At 36.0% G+C, this 22889-nt stretch overlaps 1 protein-coding gene across 1 annotated transcript in view; it reads right to left on the minus strand.

Annotated features, from left to right (window-relative positions):
- Window positions 1–313: 313 nt before the first annotated feature.
- Window positions 314–22889, minus strand: part of LOC142979135 (uncharacterized) — a 425130-nt gene continuing 402554 nt past the window's right edge. The window contains exons 4-9 of the mRNA XM_076123898.1: window positions 9090–9468; window positions 5968–6146; window positions 5023–5603; window positions 2720–4232; window positions 2450–2561; window positions 314–2198 (exon numbers count right to left, since the gene is read on the minus strand). Coding sequence (XP_075980013.1) covers window positions 2072–2198; window positions 2450–2561; window positions 2720–4232; window positions 5023–5603; window positions 5968–6146; window positions 9090–9468 — 2891 coding nt within the window. The 3' untranslated portion in view covers window positions 314–2071. The remainder of the gene's footprint in view (window positions 2199–2449; window positions 2562–2719; window positions 4233–5022; window positions 5604–5967; window positions 6147–9089; window positions 9469–22889) is intronic.

Consider the following 22889-nt stretch of genomic DNA (forward strand, 5'->3'; position numbering starts at 1 on the left):
TTATACTTCTCTTTATATGTCTTCTATAAGTGTGCCTGCTTGACTGATATTCAATTTATTTTTGAGAAAAGTCGCAACTATCTTTATTATCGTGTGGTTTAAGGCCTATGAAGCTTTTTAAAAATTAAGAAATTTCAAATCTTTTTTATATTTGTTCCATTCAATTAAATACCACAATACTTTTAGTTACGATTGCAATTTCTGATAATTGATTTTATTCTAGAAAGTTTGAATCTAAATGAAAATAGTTTCCAACTCCATCCAAACTTACTTCAGCTGAAACAAATAGGGTTGTCAATAAAAAAATCCAATACAAATTACTATAATGTTTATTCATATGTATAGGTATACATTTAGATCAAGGATGATATACAGCCTGTATGGGTATGTGGGTAGTATATAGCTAGCGAAAATACTACAGATATATATATAGATGTACCATAATACGCCTTCTCCGTATTGCACGCAGCAGTCCCATGCCTAGAGCCTTTTATGTGATCGAAAAAATAAAAAAAAATCTTAATCAAATTTTGAATGGCAAAAAATCATTTTGTTACGTTACGTTTTGGTATCCGATCACACAAAAAGCGTACATAAAAAGCTCGTTTGATGACCCAATACTTACACAACCCTTACAATACAACAACTCACATTATCTTAACCAACACGATAGGTAACTACCCGGGAACTTTATACTTATTGCTGCAACGAATCGTATTTAGTAGGATTATATCAAATTTACAATTTCACTGTTTGTAATTCGAAACATTAAGCGTAGCATTTGCGTAGCATTCACGTAGCACCGCTACGGAATAGCTAAAGTCGATTAATGATCTCGTAGCAATATCGTAGCAATTTCACGTAGCTGCGCTACGAAAAGCTAAAGTCAATTAATGACGTCAGTAATGGTGCTACGAAAGGGTAATTCTCATTTGCATATGTTACGTTTGTTAATGTACCTTTGGTCATTCAGTTAGTAGCAATGCCAACGAGATAATTTTGTCTGCGTACTTTACAGACCAAACTGAAGTTTGGAGCATTTTGTATTTTAATTACATACTACAGCTGTTGTAGACTACTTTTGGTATGGAAATGAGCAATAGCCAGAAGCACTCAGTGCTATAGACTCATTGAAATAAACTACCTTTACCGCGACCAACTCATAATTATGTGAATAAACAGTGAAAAAATATGAAAATATGTTGTTTGCAAACGCTTAACGTTTCGTTCTACCAACAATAATGCTCAGTAAAACTTCGTATAAAATGCGATTTATGAACTAGTGACTATAAATTGATTTAAAAATTAATCGTTGTTTAATATAATTATCCAAAATGTTTACAGCTTTACATTTACGCTACACGTAAAACACATTATTTTTACATTATTACAATTTTCTGAATCGAATGACTAGATCATGTTTCGTTTTGAATAAATTAATGATAATTTAAACATTCAGTCTTATATGCGTATAAATGATAAAGGGGTAACTAAGGTGGACTAACTTGAGCATTGTTTGTAAAAAATACTAAAAACATTTAACAAATTGGGTTAAATAACGTTATAAAAACAGTATAATATTGTAATGACTAAAACCCGTCGCACACTGGTCTTATCGTAATCATATCGTAAACGAATTTAATTGCATTTTTGTCATGTATTTGCAGTAATATAGGACACGAGATTAATTAAGCCTTGTTAATGACTTTTTACAACAGTTTTAAATGAGACACTCCCTATTATACTTTTCAGTAGCGTTCTCTTGTTTAGTTTGCCAAATGAGTCCACTTTTTTCAGCTTTAATGTATTTTGTAGCCACATCACGCAACTACGATCTATTCGGTAGTGATTCAATATAATTATATCATCTCAAAATGGTTGAGTCTACAATAACTTGCTGTCCATGCTTTGAGATTTTACAAAGCAGCCCACATGCGTTTCGAGGTTTCATCAATATATTATTCTGCTGTTACAAATACTTTGCGTACGATACGATTACAAACCTTATGCGAACGGTCTAAGGAACATAATAACTCGAGTAAACAATTCCTGGGTGAGGTGTGATCTGTGTTCACGGGAGGTTGGTGTAGTTGGCCAGGTCCTTGCCGTTCTTGTACATGGAGGTGATGATGGGGTCGATGTTGTGGTACTCCTTGCCGGAGCGCGGCCGGAGCGTGTTGGTGGGCTGGCGGCTTAATCTAGGAGAAAGAGTATAGTTAAGCATGAGTGGGACTGCCTGATGAAACTATAGCTATGGCTGGTGCAGTTAAAGTAAAAATGTACCAGGCTTTTTTCAAATCAATTAACTTCTAGAAATATATCTTTCCCTTGTACTAAAGTAGACGTGAAATTTAGGTTGAATTGAAAATCATTACGTAGTATTAACAAATACATAAAGATATACATAATTATGTAGAGGTAGTATTGTTATGTGACACAGAATACCTACCTCATTCCCGTTGGAGTATCAGAGGATGAATGCGATGACGTCAGAGACAGTGTCTCTATGTAGTCAGACATGTCTGAAGTGCCGCTTGACGTACTGTGAGTGTCCATAACTCCTGAAAAAAAGCGATTAGTTCACGTTAATGTTCAATAGAAACTTTGAAGGAAGTTCATGACGAAAAGTATAAAATCATTAATTTTTAAATTAACCAAAGTTAGGCATTCGCCCAAAATCAACATGACATAATATATTCCAATAAAACCAATTGTGTACCTTTGAATTGTTTCGGCGGTAGAACAGGAACTTCAGCTTCAGCTGACGAAGATTTCGGAGCAGTTTTGTGCAACTGCATTGGCATATCTCTCAGAAGATCCGAAGACTTTGACTTCCTCGGCAGTGAGGAGTGCACGCAACCAGACAGGTTCCCTCTCATCCTCTTGTGTACCATGTAGTGGTACCGAGAGTGACCTGATGTCAGAGGCATCTCAAACTCGTTGAAGTCCCCTCCACCATGTTTCATAGAACAACTTGACACTCCAGAATCATTCGAACTGGAAGAGTCTCTATTGCCTCCAGATTTGCAAGGAACACTCGAAGATCTTTTGATCTGAGCGTTATCCATCAACTTGTTCCTCAAATGAGGAATCTCTTTCGAAGAACTTTCTTCAGACGTCTTATTCTCAGAGCCTGAAGACTTGCAGTCACAACACTCCGGTTCATTATCACAAGGGGTCGATGGCCTTCTGTTCTCCAAAGCCATGTTTCTCAACGTCTCCAGGGATGAGGAAGTGGCATGACTTCCTATACTGCTGTCGAATTCTTTCAAGTCTTCAAGAAGACGGGCCGAGTCCACAGAACTTGATCGTTTCTGCAGAGCTTCTTTGTTATTGTTCCCGAAGCTTGATAATCTATCGCTCCCAGTTAACGTCGGAATGCTCAGTGATTTCTCTATCTCTGCTCTGTGTACTTTGTGCATGGGATGCTTTAAACTCTGAGACCAGTTAGGATTTGGAGACATCGGAGTGTATCCCGGATTAGGTCCTATTGTTTTACAGTACTCACGTTTCCCATCGTTTGCTGGCTCCATTAGTAAGTACTCGTCATTCCTACATTTCTTCGAGTCTTGTTTATTAATAGAGGTTTGTGAATGTCCACATTTTGTGCACAGTTTAGGTTTCTTTGGCACCGAATTTGTAGCAAGGTCAATATTTGCGCTCAGTGCATCTAACTCACTTTGAGTTACGCCCGCTTTCTTTAACAAATCTTTTGCATTTTCGTAGTACTCTAGAGACAATGCAAATTCGAGGTTTTCATAGTTTGCGTAAGGTCCTTCGAATTCTTTTTCGTCTCTTGGTTCAATATTTTGGTAGTTCGTGTACCTATCATCGTTGGCCGATTCACTTGCATCTTTATCAGTGCTCACAGCACTTTGTCTGTTAGTTTTTCTCGAAACATCAATTGTTGCATACAACGCCATGTCATCAGATTTCTGATTCGTGAGAACTTCTGTGTTGATTTGTTCGTTTGTAGTTCTTTTGCAGTAAGGAAGGCTGATAAGGTTATTAGCCCAGTTCGTGACCTTCTGACAAGGACATTCAACCGGTTGAATATTCTCTTCACATTCAACAATGACCGGTTTCTTCCTGGAACCAAATTTCAGTATGCATCCACAGTTTTTCTTTAGAACTAAGTTCCCGGGCGCTGAAGTTTTTGTTACTTGGAATAGATCGTCCGCTAACGCTTGCTTTATTCTTTTTGGTGTGTCGTAGTGTTCTGAATTGTCGATCTGGAACAATAGGAAATATTATAATAAAAGCTAAAATAAAAATAAATCTTCCCTCTTTCTTATGCTGGGGCCACACTACCGGGAAATGCCATTAATTATCGCGTTAAAGGACGTTAACCGTAGATGTAGCCACGACTTAACGCAATAATTTGACAACGGCATTTACATTGTCGTTTGACATTAGGCGATAACTCAAGTGGCGGTACATCAAAGAGAATAACGCGAGAATTAATGCGATAAAGTGGTCACACTACGCCAGTCAGTGTGCGTCGGGAGCTCGACGGGATCGCACGTGTTTTGTATTTGCAATACATACTATGGAGTGGAGTAACGAGAACGTAATTGCGTTTCTGGAGCTTCTGCAAACAGAACCATGTTTGTGGGATCCAAAACTGAAAAGTTACAAGAATCGAGGATCGCAAAGTGATGCTTGGCGTCGACTGATGGAATTAGTACCTTTTGAAACAACTATTGAAAAAATTAAAAAAAAGAAGGAAAGCCTATAGAACCCATTAAAACAAAATGAAAAAATCTTTGAAAGTAAATTTTACGCCGTTTTATCGCCAAACGTCAAATCACGTTGGCCGTATTAAGTGTAGCCACCTACTCTAGCGCGTTAAAAATTATCGCGATAATTACCACGATAATGGGCATTGGACGTTGGCCGCTAATGTGGCCCCAGCATTAAGTAATTGTAGTTGATTAAAAAACACAAATAATTTTTTAATCATTGATAACGGATATGAAATACAAGAAAAATAAAATATCTGAATCTTTTGTATTGACTTACTTCCACATGTGTCGTCTTCGGTACATCATAGTTTTCATAAGGGCCAACTTTAGGATTATTTATCGGGTAATTATCATTAACAGCACAAGAACACCCTTGAGCTGGCAGCGGCGCTGGAGGCTTCTTCTGATCCAAGTGAGCGGGCTTAGGTGGCCTTTCTGGAGGCCTGTCCTTGCACTGACATTGCTCTAAATTCTTTCTTATCGCTCTTGGTGTCAAATACTCTGTGCTGTTCGAAGAATTATCAGAACTGCTCTCTGCTACCGGCTCCATCGTCCAAGCCGGATTGAAGGTAGTCCCAGGGGTCAAAGCAACAGTTGAAGAGCGGGACAAAGCCCCAAGTTTTGTGAGACAGTTGTTACATCGCTCCAAAGTGACGTGGTCAGCTCCACTCCAGGGCGGTCGAGCGCCGATCTCCTCTTCATCGTAATTTCGCCTCTCGTCCGAAGGCCAGAAAGGTGAAACTCCCCCGCAATCCTCCCCGAAGAAGTTTTCTTCGTAAAGTCCACTAGCCGTGTCTGGTATTGATTGTTCAGCGGAGTTGAAGTCCGATAGTCGAGTGCTGGGGCGAGTTTTATTTCCTAAAAAAAGAAAACATTCTTTTACTTCACAGTTAGCTTTTCTCGTGAATTTATTTTTAGGTACAAACAAAGACTGGGTCGTTGACTTCTTATTGTTACTTCAATTTATTATGAGTGTCGTTCTTGAAACAATGCTCATTATTTTCTTGACTTCAACACAGTAAATATAAAAGTCAGTACTAATAATTAGATTGTACATTAAGTCAATTGGTGTAATATTTGACTAGTCAGGTATATATGGACGCTTTTTGTTTTTATTTTTTTTGTAACTCAACTACGTTTCGTACATTACTTTCTTAAAAAACTAGGTTGACTTAACTAATGCCCGAAACATTTTTTGCATACAAATACAAGTTCAAATTACCAGTGCTCTTCCTGGAAGGTGCCGGTGTCCGCTGCAGCGTCAGGTTTCCTTGAGCAGCCATGTCGAAGGCATCCGTGATGTCTTGCGCCTGGTCCGTGATAAGCATGTGCAGGCCTTCGCCTTTACCGCAGTGGGAACCTCCTTCGAAGCAGAATCTGCCTTCCACTACGCCATAACGCCTGTGGAATGACAATAACTTTGAAGTGAAATCTCTTCATTGTACTGAATGGTTATAAAAAAGACAAAAAAAAAACAACGTAAAATCAAATGAAAACAAAATAGAATAAAATTTAAATAAAAGTACAGTACAATTTTGTGATTTTTGAGACATTTAGAGATAAATATTCTTCTTATCAATCAAATATTGAGACTTGGGAACAACAGTATTCGTGTACGCTTTTTTTATTATGTTAGTTTTGTCTGATAGTATAGCGTGTTAGTAAATGCAAAGAGTAACACGAATATTTTAACCTATAATATCGTAACCCCAACCTTGACAGCCAAAATTAATAGAAAAATTATTCACGAATAAGTTAACGAAGTACATTTATAAACGCTACATGTTAAGATAGCTGCGAAAAATGTAAAATAAACACGTTTAGCGCAAACCCTGAATCACGTGAGATAAGATGAAAAATATGCTGATTTGGTTATTCAATATCGAGCTTAAGCCCTACCCTTACAACAAAAAATATTTTAGGCCTTAAAGTCGAGGTTAACAACCAAAATATGAAAGATGTTTGAAATCAAAACTTAGGTTTGTTATATGACTGGAGTTCCATAATAAGGAGGCTACATTAACATCCTGCTAATGCTACTTTAATATTATAAATACGAAAGTTTGTGAGGATGTACGTATGTGTGTTTGCATAATGTTACGCAAAAGCTGCTAAGTGGATTTTCATGAACATATTGGCTATTACCTATTTTTATTAGATTTTTCAAAAAAAAAGTGGCAGTGATAGCCGAGTGGTTTAAGTTGGCACCTCCCACGCTAGTGGTCGCAGGTTCGAACCCGAGGCAACACACCAATGAATGACTTTTCGAAGTTATGTGTGTATTAGAAAGAATTATCACATGCTCCTACGGTGAAGGAAAACATCGTGAGGAAACCTTGCATGCCTAAAAATTTGTTTAATACATTTATTGAGGGCATGCAAAGTCCCCAACCCGCACTTGGCCAGCGTGGTGGACTCAAGGCCTAACCCCTCCCTAATGAGGGGAGGAGACCCTTGCCCAGCAGTGGGACAGTAATGGGTTAAATTCATTCAAAAAATAAGAAATGATTTCTTTCTCGGGAAAAGTTTTCACGCAGATTAAGCCACCAGCAGAAGTTAGTTAGTAATATTTAATACAGCTACCTATAGTTGCTTTTCGAAGCAAAATAATTAGAAATCTGTTTTACATAAAGTTATTACGTCCCGTCATCAGGGACTCATCTAAAAACTTATTAAAATCATAATGGAAAGATCAGTTTTTCTATCTGTCTCTACATAAATTAGTTTTTGAATACGAAATTTCAATTTGTGAAGGTATTTTCTATTCTTTGACAAATGTATCATTATTTCTGTTCATATTTTCATAACATCTCGTCTATTTGCCAAAAAAGAAGAGTAAAAGAGAGCGCAACATACATAATCATCACATTGTCATAATCGGTAAAAATAATAATTGCTTTCACCTCATTAGTGCCATTAAACTTATCTGAATGTAAAAAAATACGTTTAATGGAATTAAAAATATTAATAGTGCTTTAGTTAAGTTTTATCTTAGATATCCAACCTAAAACATTTTAATTGGCAACGATATATACCACAAATGATACTAAAGCCATTTTCTTTTTTGACAATAAAACATCTTCGAGATCTTCCAGAAGCAATTCTAATACTAACAAAAACATCTTTACGACTACTAATCCGTTATTACTCCCACAATTACTCAATACATCAAAAAATAACAGCCAAATTAGTTCACGATTCATACAGTGATAAAGCCAACACTTCACTAAGCTTAGAAAATATTATCTACTTTCAGAAACTTGGGCGAAAATTGCCGAGTGCTTGAAAACTGTTTTTTCTCTTTCTCACACACGTGTTATGTATATTTCTGTCTCTTTCGTGTGCAGATTTTGTCACAATTGCAGTCTGTTTAAGCAGTTAGCAAGTCGTGCAGTTGTGGCCTAACGTAGTGTTTTATTCAAAACCAATGTGCGTTAGGATTATGAATTGGAGTTCGTAAAAGTTTGTGAATTGTTGTATGGTGCCGGTTGCTTTTCAATTTTAGGGTAGTGTTATGTGATTGTTAACTTGCATATATCTTCCTTGTATTAGCTTTTGTGGTGTTCAGTTATTTTGGTGGATAGTGATTAGGATATACGCCAATGTATTCTCAAATGTTTAATACGGTGAAACTAGATTTCTTTAAATGAAATTATTACAAAATTGTTAATATTTTTATCACCAATTCTCTGTTTTTTGTATTACAATTTCATTTGTATTACAATATTTTTTTAAATACAAAAAGTACCCTTTCAACTAAACAACCCTCTAAGCATTCTAACACGCCATTTCCTTAGAAAAAATAAACAACAGTCGAAATTTCCTGTATCATGGTGACCCTAGTTCGCGTTGAACAAGATGGCCACCGGAAGCGTCGGCCATTAGCGCGTGATGGCGTCCGCTAGTCGCCGGAGCGCATAAACGCGTCACTACCGGAGCGGCTTTATGCGTCAAGCTCCACATAAACCCACTTTACTATCATGATAATATATCTTCCAATGTTTACTGGCCTCTTTATTACATTATTTTATTTCGGGTTAAGTGTCCGTTATGTGATGGAAACGATGGAACTTGTTTTCGTGTTTGATCATTTTATGGTATATTTATCTCGTATTCATGGGTTCTGGATTATATTTAAGTGGGGTATTGCCATTTTATAACCATACCTCCCAGTAACCATAACAAAAAAAATAACTACCATAATAACCATAACTAGAGCAAAAATTGGAATTCATGTTCAGTACGTCCATCAATTTTACACACAAAATTCTATTGGAATTCAATATCTAACAAGGCCATTAAAAGTACTGATTCAAAGTAAACATTGTAATTTACGCAACTTACCTCAAATGTGCCAGCTCCCACAAACCCAACAAACGCGGAGGCACTCCACTGGTCAAAGCGAACCTTCTGCCTTGAAGGTGCATCCTCGCTGGACCAGCCGGCAGCTTCTTCGAGCCTCCCCCTCCAATCATCACGAGGTACTCCTTAGACGACCCCAGCTGCCCTCCCACTTTGACCTGCCAGGCTATTAGCCTCTCCCTGGTCTCAAAGGCTAAGACCACGGTGACGTCTTGGCAGATAATGGCGATGGTGTTGGACTCTTTGTCCAATGTGAAGCCGGACTCGAAGCCGAGGAAGTGCTGGAGTGAGAGGGAAGCCTTCGTTTGACCTTTCTTGTAGCGGTCTTTTGGGTCCCGGTAGAGTTGTAAGTGGAGGCAGTCTGGAACAAAGAGAAAAAAATGTTTTAGATACAATAAAAAATTGTAGCTTATCGATGACCATCATCTGTCACCGTCGTGGACAAATATTGAATGGAAGCCGGTATTCTTGTGAGGAAAGCAACTAGATCTTTGCTCAACAGACTGAAGCAACATTATATTTTATTTTAAAGAAAAATTCCTAGAATTTTGTTGTTATTATTTTATTTACAGGAAATAAAAATTTTATGGTCACCCGATTTTAAGCATACCCAGAACTACTAAAGGCAAGATTGAGTAGTCAACATCAAATCACATAAAAATGCCAGTTAATTCCAATAGTTTACTACCGAAATCACATAAATATTTTAAGGTTATTTGACGCGACGTTTCATTGGATTAGATTAGTCCAAGTTGCTAGATTTGATAATAAAGATAAAAATAAAGGCCCAAAAACATTTATGGTGAATTAATATTTTTAAAAGATTATTATCCAAAACGGTATAAAAGAACCCATTAAAAAAGGAAAAAAGTGTATAATAATTAAATCGGCAGTCAACTAAGCACCATCAGTTGCTTTGATCATCTTCTTCTCGCATTTCTTTAAACTTTATGTTGGAATCGGCTTCCAGTCTCATTGGATGCAGCTGAATACCAATATTTTCCATGGAACGACAGCTTATCGGACCTCCATAACTAAGTTACCTGGATTGTAACACTATACTCCTCTGTAAGACTGGTTGTCAGGCTTTCAAGCTTCTGCCTACAAGTAACAACTGTTAAAGATCTTTAAAAATGTCGGTATTTTTCATGAGTTATATTGATATAGTATTTATTTGTAAAATCTGTATGTACCGACATAAATAAAGGGTCATAAAAAATCTAATTTCCCCCTGAATTTCGCCTAAACATAACAAATTACGGCACATAAACTAACATATCCTACTGGCAAAATATCATAGTATATTTGACATTATACTCTCCGAGCTCGTAAAGTGGCGGTGTACAAGGTACCCCTTTTATCAGGGCTCGGCCTTTTTGTCACTAAATCTGCCTTATATCGGCACTTGACGACTTTTACTAGTATTTTATGCGTCACAGACATAGTTTCACTTTTATATAAGATTTGTTTTTCTCGTAAAGTCATTTGTGATGAGAATGTAGGATTTTGTGTGTTTTGGATAGGTTTATGTAGTTCTTGATATTGTAATGGGCGCATTTTTCATATATTACAGCATCGATGCTTATTTATTTGTAATCGTATATGGTGCTTTAGTTAAATTGTCACGTTAAGTTTTAGAGGTTTCGATTGAATAACGCCGGAGTCAGCCCGTGACCAAGGTCAATGTAATTCGATCGAAACGTCGGGTAAATAAATAAGTTGTAATATTATGCGTACAAGTCGCGATATTTTAAATTCATAAGTTGTCACGTTGTTTAACATAGTTTTATACTCAGATAAATATGTAGCAAAATATGCCCGATGTATCTAGATTATAATGAATAGTTCAACGTATTTCCTAAAGAACTAATAAAAGTAGCTGTATAATACAGACACCGTCAGCTGCTTCTAAATTATGAATTTTGTATTCCTTCACCAGCCGCAAACCTTGAAAAAATACAAAACTCTCTAGAAAGTTGTTGGACTATAAAAAAAAAAACTTCGAAAGAAACCAGTATCGTGGCTATTTACATTACCGGGTGTATTACAAATTACATTTCCTTTTAAACCTAGGCAGAAATGTACAGCAAATGAATAATGGTAATGTCAGTAATCTAGTAAAGTAGTAAAGAAACTACAATACATAGCTCTTGAAGATGATTTATTTCACTAATGGTAATACCAATGTCACTTATCTGAATGACAGGGACATACTATTATATATTTTTTACTAGAAGTTAGTATAAAAACGAGTTGTCAAGTACGATTCGAACGTGCGCAGGAAAGGTTCCGTACAAATATAAAAAAAAATAGCAAAACAATCACGTTTGTTATATGGGAGCCTCCCTAAATATTTATTTTACATAATTTTAATTGAAGAAGCTGCAACAGGAATACATAATCTGTGAAATTTTCGGCTGTAGAACTAACACGGTTCATGAGATACAGCCTGGTGACCGATATTGACTGCCACCCTAGCGCAGCATTCCCACGCCGCTCCCATTGCGCTGCGAGGACGTGGATTCGATTCCCACGCAGAACAATTATTTGTGCGATCCTCATGTAATTGTTTCGGGTCTGGTTGTACTTTGTGTCCGTAGTTTTTTCGTTTGTTAAAGTCCCCGTGACACAAGAGTAACACTTAGTGCGGGAGTTGTCTTTCAAAAAAAAACATATAACATCCGTAAACACCGTCTAAAAAAAACTTAGTCTCAGTAATAGGCTCCTGTTTTTACCCTTTGAGTACGTAACCCTAAAAACTAGTTGTCATGTGATGTGACAAGTTGTGATGTTTATTGCTATGTCTAGATGTACTGAGATGAATATGATTGAGTTGCTGTGATTCACGGATGAATAATTTCGTTATTCTGGATATTCTTTTCAGAAAACAGAAAAACATATAAGTAAATAGTTATACTATTATTTATCCTAAGCAAAAAGTATTTAGCCTAAAAATATTGCAGCTGAGCACATCCGTGCTATAAATTAGGAATTTTATAAGTTATTATATATACATATCAGTCATTAGGCTACTCAAAACCTAAGCTTGAATGATTTTGACATTGAATTGACCTCTAACCAAACGAAAGATAAAATATAATTGATAAGAACAACTGATTGATTGTCAGTTTGTTGCCATGGCTTGCGTTACCTGCGCCGAAACGTCAAGTAATGCAGGGAAAATACTTGTTCGCGATACACTTATTCACCATATTAAAGGATAATGAATTATTTATTATTCTTTGCTAATTTCACAGTTGCTACGTAATCCTAAAACAAACAGCTACTATAATACAAAAGACAAAAAGCTTAAGACAGATTTAATAACGCAAATCTTTCATACAATTACTTAGCGGAGATGAAATGAAAACATCTAGGTTCCAGAACAAGCTTATTTGCAAGAAATGTTATACAAATGAGATATTTTTTGCTGACATTTAGAAACGTGGGCGAACTTAACAGATAAGGAACGATGAATATTAAAATATTGTAATATTAGATTGGATCTGATGTTTATTTTATTTTGTATGCTTCGGTATTTTTGTAAATGAGTGGAGCGAATTTTTTTATATGTTTCAAGGGCTGCCTCTTACAGGGTCTTGTTTCTATTAACTACTAACTTATTAACCAAAATAAAAATATTGGTATCTTTGCTGATGTGTGCACTAAAATCACGTTCAAGATAAATAATACACAATCAGGCAGTAAAGTTTTGACACCATTTAAACTATGTTGGAGCTAAACGCGTTTAATTTAGCCGGTCGACGATTGACTACGACTATCGACAACGGTATGCAATTACAAAAGTATAGTCAGTGCAGTTGAACACGCTATACATACTGATTTTGCAACCGGAATAAAACTCAGCTCGCCTTTTACGCAATCACGGCTGAACCACTAAGCCAGTTCACTTATTCTTCTTATCGTACGGTTAGTGGTCAACCTAGTGTCAAAGTTATACAAGCCGACCGAAGGCCTTTGACGTGACTTAACGACTGATATCTTAATTGACAACAACCGGGACCGAAATTTTACGTGCCATCCGAAGCACGAAGACGACCAGTTCAAATACCACTATGGTTAATACCACGCGCCAAGGTTTGTTTAACCCACAGATCGTGAGCGCAACTGGGCGCCTCAACCAATTTACTAGGATGATAGTATATGTAGTTTATATTCTAAAGAACGCGAGCATAACCATGAGTAAAACCTTGTTTATAAATATGAAAGAAACTCCATTCCACCTTCAACAAACAACACAAAGTTGAAAAGCAATCGGAAGTCATGTAATTAAAACACTCGGCAATAAGCAATGTAACGGGACTCTATACCGACTTGCACTGCCGACGGCAACTTCTTGCACTGGCGCCGGCAACTTGCACTCGCGCCGGCAACTTGCACTGAAGCCGGCAACTAGTATTAATTAGCCGCTGTACTAAGAAATGTTCCAACTAGTTTTGTTTCTTTGGTTTATATTTCTGTTTGAGTTGGTCAGTAGATTGCTTAGCAAAGTGTTTATTGAGGAATCAATTTAGTTTTATAAATTTACGCCTCTTCTGTATACTTATATAAAACGGAAGGAACGCAACCTTATTCGAATAAGTGGTATTTATTTTCGACGTTTAAGTCACTACGCATTAAGCATTTTTTCTTGGAGATCAATAGTGCAATTTTCTACAGTCCATACTATTGAATATTTTGACATTTCAAATGTACTAAAAATTTGGTATTAAGATACCCGCTATGGGCAATTACCTAATTGTCAAACAAAATTATCGATAGTTTTAGTGAATTGAAACAGAGAAACCACCTCTATTTTGTAAAAAAATATACCATACTTGAAAGATGTTAGTGAAATAAAACATTATTTTGTACGAGTATGAAGCGAGCCAATTATTATTAAGCATTACTGCCAAGCTTCATATATCCGATACCAAGAATTTGTGGTTGTTAACTCCCATCTCATTATTTCAAAAAAAAACTTAATGATTAAATGTATGTATTTTTTAACCCTTTAATGTCCCACTGTTGGGCAAACATCTCCTCCCATAATAAGATAAAAGTTAGTATCTACTAAAAAAAATAATTATACAAGTTGTAGAAAAAACTACACATATTGTACTAAACAACCTTAAAACAAAACAAAACAACTAAAATCAAACAACTAACACCCAATTAGAACAATTAAGACACAAACATGACACAGTGTAAACATTACACGTAATTAGAAGCAAATCGTCATGTAAAGTGTAATGTGCGGCTGATTCCCGTCACGTAGTACTAATCTATTTACTGATTCACTCCAATGATTAGCGTTGTGGGAACGTCACGCAAGAGAAAGACGCGAGGTAGATGTTACATGTTCAGTTTGCGGGTAGATTAACTATTCAAAAATGGCAGTGTAGTTTGTATTGATTGGTAATTTGATTGTATTGAAAATGCTTTTTACGCGCTTGTTGTACAAGAATGATGTGAGCAAAAGACAATTTCTAAGAATCCCATACCGTTCAGTTAAATTTGTTGAGACTAACTAAAGATTTGTTGTGTTGTACAACGTGAGCCAAATCAAGGAGAGTTAATCTCTTAACGGGTTCAATTTTCAACTCTAGATTACGGTTGAAAGCATTCTCAGCATTCAAATCAATATTAGAAAAAGCGCACATCACCCTGCCTTACTCTGGAATCAAACCCCAGACCTCTTTGTACACATACACTTAAATTGCTTGCAGAAACCTTTACAAAGAACTAATACCATCATTTTTTCCTGTTAAGACTATTAATACCTAATTTTTTTCTTTGAAATCTTCAAACCCAATTAGAAATAATTTCCCACTAACAGCAAAGTAATCATCATCAGCCATACATTTCCACAATCAGCCGCTCTTCATACAATCGCAGTACCGTGCCTACACCGTGCAATTAGCACAGCGCGTTTCACGTGACGTCACAGTCCAATTTGTCGCCCCATTGGCTCTCCTCACTTGCCGCTGTGGACCTCAAGTTTGAATTAAAATACCTTTTTTCGACAAACTTGGAAGCTTTAGGCCTTATTGAAGTATGATATGAAGGCTAATTTGATTGGGTTTTCTGATTAAATAATTATTTTAGTGTCGTTTCTGTGTTTAAAAGGTAAAGGAACATATCAGCGATGATGTTCGTAGGTTGAGTATTTATATGTATACCGCTGTCAATACGTGTCATGGTAGTGGGTTCGATTCCCCCTTGATTGTAAAAAACCACGTCTCTGTAAATACAGATAAGACCATAAATATCTGTATTAGTTTTTTTTTTGTTACTCTGTATTCTTGGATTGATACCTTTTCAATTTCAACAAATTAAAAGTAAGTAACAAATAAAAAGAAGTGAGTAGATTTTTTACCAAGAAAAATGTTTAAGTACTGTTGTTGCATCTAATCCAATCTCAACAAAAAAAAATCCATTAAGTAATTACAAATCCCGAACACGTTCGACTTTGTAAACATCAATGAGAATCTTTACAAAACATCCATTACTGCACCTCCACGTTGAAAGTTAACAAGAAAATTAATATCGGAAACGTAAACTCTATCTCGCAGTGATACAACGAAGTAATCCATTGACGAATTCCAAACTTGTTTCCATTAGGAAACACCCTCGCTTTTTCCTCCGAGACTACCCGGTGAGTCGGCTTTGTCAAACTTCGGGAATACATTAGCTTTCCCGAGCGACAGCGCTGATAAATTCGACTCGACAACCCCCACGCCGGCACTAACAAACCCCGCAAACATCTCAAAGCGACCACTCCATTGCTCCTTTAAAAACATCCATTCTAAAACTCGCTTTACAAAACCAGCGATGTATCTCCAACCTCGCTATCCCACGTAACCCTTTCAAACGGAAATTGGTGAGTGTAATTCGAGTTTTCGTTGCTTTGACACCGAACTCCGAAAGGGACTGTCTCCCTGTAATTGTGGATCGGGAGTTAAATTAAATCGCTCAAAGAAACGGTCTAGTTGGCAGGTAGACGGACGGCTCGAGGGTTCCTATGAAAAATTCAGTAGTTTGCAAGTTTATTTTTATCTTGTTTTTCAGCGGGTACACGAGACCGTCCCGTGATCGTTAAAGGGTTGGTCCTTTCGTCGCTATATTGAAAATAAGAACAATATTTATTCGTTTTTGTTCATACTTTGGGTTCAGTTTGTTCGTACAGGGATGTCGTATACATATTTAAATGAGGGACATGCGAAACAAACAAATGTATAGTTGAATAAATATTACTTTGTGTCCTCAAAAATATGTTTGCGGGCGATGCGATGTTACATAAACCAACTATTAACTATTGCAATAATGCAAATTGCAAAGTATATATTCTTAGATCACTGAACTACATAGTTGTGGTATCGGGCATCGACTATCAAATGTTCGTATTCGTGTTTCACTCATTTTACTTCCAATGTGAACTTGTAACACAACTTCGGCTTAGTTAAAATGGCCTATAAAATATTGCTTTAAAAATGACTTGAAGAGTAACTAAAAAAAAGCTATTTAAGAATAATACAAAAACACTTCAATAAATACCGATCAATAAATTTCTAATCAGCGATCCTTTAATTAAAACCCATCAACAAAATGTATAGAACAAAACGTTGTGACGTATAAATGAAAGGCAAACAGAGCTCGTACAGCGCCATTTACAGGCTCGCAATTATCATAAAAGCAAACGTTTATAAACAAATCGGCGAATACATCACAATCGCTCTGCGCCCGTATCATCATTATACAGGAGCAGGGCTGCTACGGAACTGTTTTAGTGTTTGTGGCAATTTTAGAAGCCATAGTACTACTATTTTCTGACTTATACTTTACTAAAACTTTTAAATTATAATAAATGGGATTTTTTTGTATGGGCATATGACTTCCTCTTCGTCATTAACCATGGAATTCACATAAGATGAGAGTCAAATGCCTAATTCAAAATTTAATCAAAAACATTGCGACCAACTTTTGAATTCAGATGAGAAGCACATTAGCTTTTCGAGATGGACTCTGAAGATTTTTGGGCCTAACCAGCTACGTATCAGATAGTCATAACATAGCTCGAACTGTGATCGATTTCGTTCTAGCTATCTCTTATCGATATAACTCTCGAACCGTACATCGTATTATATTAGGTCAGGGAAAAAGTATTTCCGCATTATAGTATGTATGAACTTGTAATAAAATCTCTTTGGCTTCAAGAATCACAAATGAGTACACGGTTCATTAGGTTTCTTTCAGTGAGCTCGTTAGTTACGCAAATATTGAGCTATTTGGTGTAGAGAAAAGATTTTGTTACAAGTTCATACAAACTATAATGCAAAAAGACTTTATTCCCGACCTGATACAAACCAGATTCGGCGTACAAAAGACAAAGACGAGAAGTACTTGGAAATCAAACTATTATATTGCCAAGTTAGAACTACAAAGCACACTCAATTCCCTTTATCCTCATCCATTGTTAACCCTACACGTGCAGCGTATCATTAATACGCGCGCAGTGTTTGGCGTATAATTAAAAGGCACGTATCGCGCGTGTGTGCCGATACATCAAACAGATCGCGCGCCGATTAGACGCGCGTATTGTTTAGCGCTCGTTTAACTAATTAATTATCCAGTTTAAATATTATTCTCGCGTAAATGGTTAGAGATTTTTGGGTTTAGTGTTTGGTTATCAATTTTAGAGGAATGGCGCTTCATTGTTATATTACTATTGATGATTCATTTTTGGTAAAACGTTACATTTCTGGTTCAATAGTTTCAAGACTGACTTTAGTGAGAAAACTTTTTAACAATGAACAACTAAGTAAAATCTCTTTACTGTAACTACTTAGTATCAAGTGATAGTTTTCTTTTGTATTTTTTTATAATATTTTTTTTTCCTGAAATAATATTTTTTGGCTTCGCATATTTTTTTATAAATATAGACATGCACAGCTAATAAAACCCTCAACAATTTTATAATAGCATCATAACAGGCAGTTTTTAGTGACTGCCAAACATAAACTTAACAATAAAAATTCTTCCATTCTTTTTTACTCATTCATACAGAACAACTTTTATAACTACGCTATAAAAAAGTATAATTTTCTCCCACATTCGTATTCCCTACAATATTTTCCTTCCATCTCCATATGATAAATAAAACTCAGAAACAACAGACATTATAAATTCCAATCGACAGTAAATAAAATTATATATTCTGATTTATTGTAAATAAAATCAATGGGATTCCGCTGTAGATAATTAATTGAAACGTTGGACGTTTAACTATTAGTTAGTGGAAGGGTTATGTTTACAGATAGTTAAAAAACTAGAAAGTGCAGACTTAGCGTTAGATATCACCTCCTGCTACTTAAAGTAAGAAAGTCTACGTAAAAAGTCGGTCCCGTTTGTTGTCAATAAAGACAACAGGCGTTAAGCCATATCAAGGGCCTTCGGGCGCTTGAACAACTTTGACACTAGGTTAACTACTAACCATACGACCAACGAACAAACTACTTGAAGTATGAGCGAGAAGTATGTTAAAAATCTAATAAGTAATTTGATGTCAACAGACGCAAAGATATAAAGTTAAGTTATTATGAAACACAATGCAGGAATTAAGATAGCGAGGTGACTTCATTAACCAAATAATTATGATGTTTTGATAGAAGGTAAATCAAGAATCTTTGTAAACGGCGTTTGGTCATAAAAAAAGTTTATCTAAGGGTGCAAAAATCACACTTAAAACACAACATTTTAATCTTTTAGTGTTTATTGGGCATGCAACGAAGTGAAAATAAATGCGTATGTTAGCGCATTGAATGGTATACTAGTAATATCTAGTATACGTACATCTGTGGTTTTATTGATCAACAAGAGCGATGCGACTTCGCCGCGACCAACGACAAATGATGCACTATTGGCATTCGATTGGTGGTTTAAGACAGATATCGGATAATACAGTAGAATGAAAGGAGCAATGAACTGCAAACTGTTCGAAGTAAAACTATTTTCATTATGCTGATTGAATCTTAGAAGATTGTTTTTACAAAGTTCTTTCAGTTAAGTAAAACGCATAAGATCTAATTTCAGAGTTGGGGAAAGTTAGAATGAGTTTAGAAACTTTTTATAAAGAATATATAAAAAAACCGACCTTTAATTAGTTCCAGACATACATACGTAAAATCACATCATTTTCCGATACGAGGATTACAAATTTTCCATGATACGTTTACCTTCCACCTACTTACCTTACACTTACTTCATTAACCCATGTTCACTACAATTCGTATCATACAAAAATCGCACAGAAAAAACAAGCTACCACTGTAACTCACTGTCTATCAGTGCTTTTACAATCGCATATAAAGTCGACAGATCGCAATGATTGATCGACCAGTCTTTCATTACCTCGACGGTGATCGATGCAAAGAATCTCCCTACATTATGACGTCACACCGCTACCACGTGACAAATACCCACAATGTGTTCCTCGTGTCGCGGTAATGGGTTTATTGTGAGCTAATTTTGAGGTTATCTGGTTAAATTTAATGGATATTGAAGGGTAGGGAGTGATGTTGCTTGTTTTTTAACAATGTGGAAGGTGATTTTCTTAGATGTGGTTTTATTTATAGAAGTCAGTATGTATTGCATGATTTTTACATTTTTTCCCCTGTAATAGAGGTTATTTTTTGCTGTGCTTTTCCCGAACGAGCATTAAACGCGTAAGATCTAAATATGCACAACTACTTTGAGTCAAAAATCTCGCGTCGTTTGAGATTTTGGATCCATTTTGAAATTATTATTCATTTTAGCATTGTTTCTATCGCCATACATGTTATTGAGTGAACGTATTCAATTTCTTTACATAATCGGTCAAAAACGTAAAAATAAATCATTATTAAAAAATCTTATAGTTTATTTTATTCATTGCTTAAAGTTAACCACTGACAAAAAATCCGAACTGATAAATGTTCCCCTGCAAGGAGCAATTCGACTACCATCGACCCAAACAACTAGCAATAGAGGCTGTTCTAAGCCAGCGGTAATAACCATACAGTATCACTAAACATGACAAAAAGGTGCAAAAATGTGTGGTATGATGACAAATAGGCACAATGTGTTCAGTGTGCGACGGTAATGCGTTCATTGTGAGGTAATTTGCCGCCGTGCGCCGTGCAGTGAGAGGGTAGCCTATTCAAATACACGGATAATGCTTTTGTGTGTAGTGTTTTGATGCAAAGTTATTTGATTTATTTGTGGATTTTTGTTGAATGTTTTTTTTTATTGTATGAGTTATATTGATGCAAAGTTTTTTACTAATAATATCGTAGCCGATATCCGGCTAGATTTGAGATTTGAGACCGACGATGTATGGCATTGTTCATACGTATAGTGTCTTAGCATGTGCATAATACACAAGTACACTTTCGACACTACCAAAGAGTTGCAGAGGCAGTTCCTACGGCTTTATGAGCTATTCAAGGCGGTCTACGACCTTAATTCCCATTTCCAGGCAATCTCCGCGAAGTTTTTAACATAACGACTTATAAAATCTCTAAGTCCCGACCCAGGATTCGAACCCTAGACCTCTGCGCAGAAGACGCATACACTAAAACCGAAAGCGCCACAGGGGCAGTACGCATTTCTAAGACTTGAGTCATATCGCACTGCATTCGTCGCTATTAACTTGCTGTATTTTGCGGTACTTTTAACAAGGCCTTAGATGTATTTGTACTCATAACACAATTGAATATATCATATTGCTCTATAATCACATATTATACATACATTGAAATGCAATATATCAATATAATAATATTATCGTTCCTTTAATCCTGTGTCAACAGACGCTCTTAATTATGACGTCACAGTCAATATCAGCCAATAAGCGCTAATGAGATGTAAGTAACGTTAATTACAAATAATAACACAATGTTATCGCTGAGACAACTTATGTGGAAGGGTGAGTATATATTAGATCCGTTTACGGGGAGAGAGAGGACGCTAATGTGGCTTTGACTTTGCAAAAACATGTTTTGTAGGACATTGTATATGTTAAAAAGAAACCTGAATTTAAAAATAAATTAAGTATCTTCTTTTTAAACGTTTAGTGAGTAATATTTTAACCTATCAGTATAAAATAAATAGTAATAAAACTGAAAAGCCCATGACAAAACAAGACTCATGGCCTGAAGTGGGTTAAAAAAGGCCGAGAAAAACAATTACGATTAAACATACAACTTTGGCTAAAAAACGTTGGGTCAATATATGATGATATTGGCGTGAAAACAGATAAATAATATCAAATTACTCCAGTTTGCATTTCTTATGCTTTGATTATATCGTTACATAACCCTAAAAATAAAAACATAAACTTGACTCCAAGATAGTCATACTAATGATTTAAGTTCTATTTACAAGCAGTACTTTCAAGCCTCACTTAATAAAACAAATACAAAATAACCCTACATCCTTTACCCTTGAACTACCATGGTATAAACTCCCTACCAACTCAATTGTCCCATTATTTGCCTTAGATAAGCCTCAATTATCATATAATCCTGTTACAACAACAGTAGCCGCGTGTGTTTGCTGATTGCGCAGTTTTTAGCGCGTGACGTTTGGTGATAAGACATAGTGACGTCATTATCGTGACGTCATGGTGTTGTATCGTGGGAAAATGTTGGTGTAGAATTTGTAAGGTTACTTTTCGGAGTGTTATGCAATGTTTGTTTATTAAGTGAAGTTATGTAGAGTTATAAATTTTATGTGTTGATTTTCATTATTAGGAGAGCAGTGATAGCCGAGTGGTATAAGTTGACACCTCCCACTTAAGTGGTTGCAGGTTCGAACCCAAGGCAACCCACCAATGAATTTTCGAAGTTATGGGTGTATTAGAAAGAATTATCACTTTTATGTAAGTAAAGAAGAAAGTAGTTTAGACAAAAAAAAATTGTTACTGGAATTGTGTCTCTTCTACACTTCTAAAATCAATCGATTACATCAAAATACAAAGAACCAAACAATTCGCAATCTCTGGAGAGGACCTAAAGAGTTAGTACAAGGTAGAGTTAGTTGTAACATACCACATGAGACGTGACCTTTGTATTGTACAGCTGCCCTTGACTCTCACAACTTTTATATTACATCCAGTTGGAAACCCTTCCCAGAATCCATTCGGTTAGAGGTAAATTATATTGATATTTATGAGATTTTCAGAAACTATTGTCATCTGTCATAGGTCACTGTGGGTATGTTATTATCAAGGAAAAGTTTTACAACATGTATTGTTCTTGACATATTAAAGTGAAATGCGAAAATGAAAAAGTTACAGGTAAAAAATGAATCCAGGAATTTATATTTACGTTACGTTAATCATACTTTTGTTTTAACTTCTGATCGTCACAATATGTGCTCTAGGGGAGAAAATATAATGACGTGTGAAAACCGTATTTTACTCACAATTATTTATTTATGTGTCCCACTGCTGGGCAAAGGCATAATTTCTCAAATATAATTTACTAGCTGACCCGCGCATCTTCGCTTGCGTCACATAAGACAGAATGGGTCAGAATTTTCCACGTTTTTGTAACACTTTTTACTGTTACTCGGCTCCTATTGGTCGTAGCGTGATGATACAAAATTATTGGAGGTGGGGGTGCCATATACCTTAAAAATAACATCCCATTTTCCATTATTAGTTCGTCATCACATACTGATGTTGGCGAACACCTTTTTCTAGAGATTGAACTGCTCCACTCGAAAATACTGCTCGGTGTA

This window comes from Anticarsia gemmatalis, chromosome 16, assembly GCF_050436995.1.
Source record: "Anticarsia gemmatalis isolate Benzon Research Colony breed Stoneville strain chromosome 16, ilAntGemm2 primary, whole genome shotgun sequence".
NCBI lineage: Eukaryota > Metazoa > Arthropoda > Insecta > Lepidoptera > Erebidae > Anticarsia > Anticarsia gemmatalis.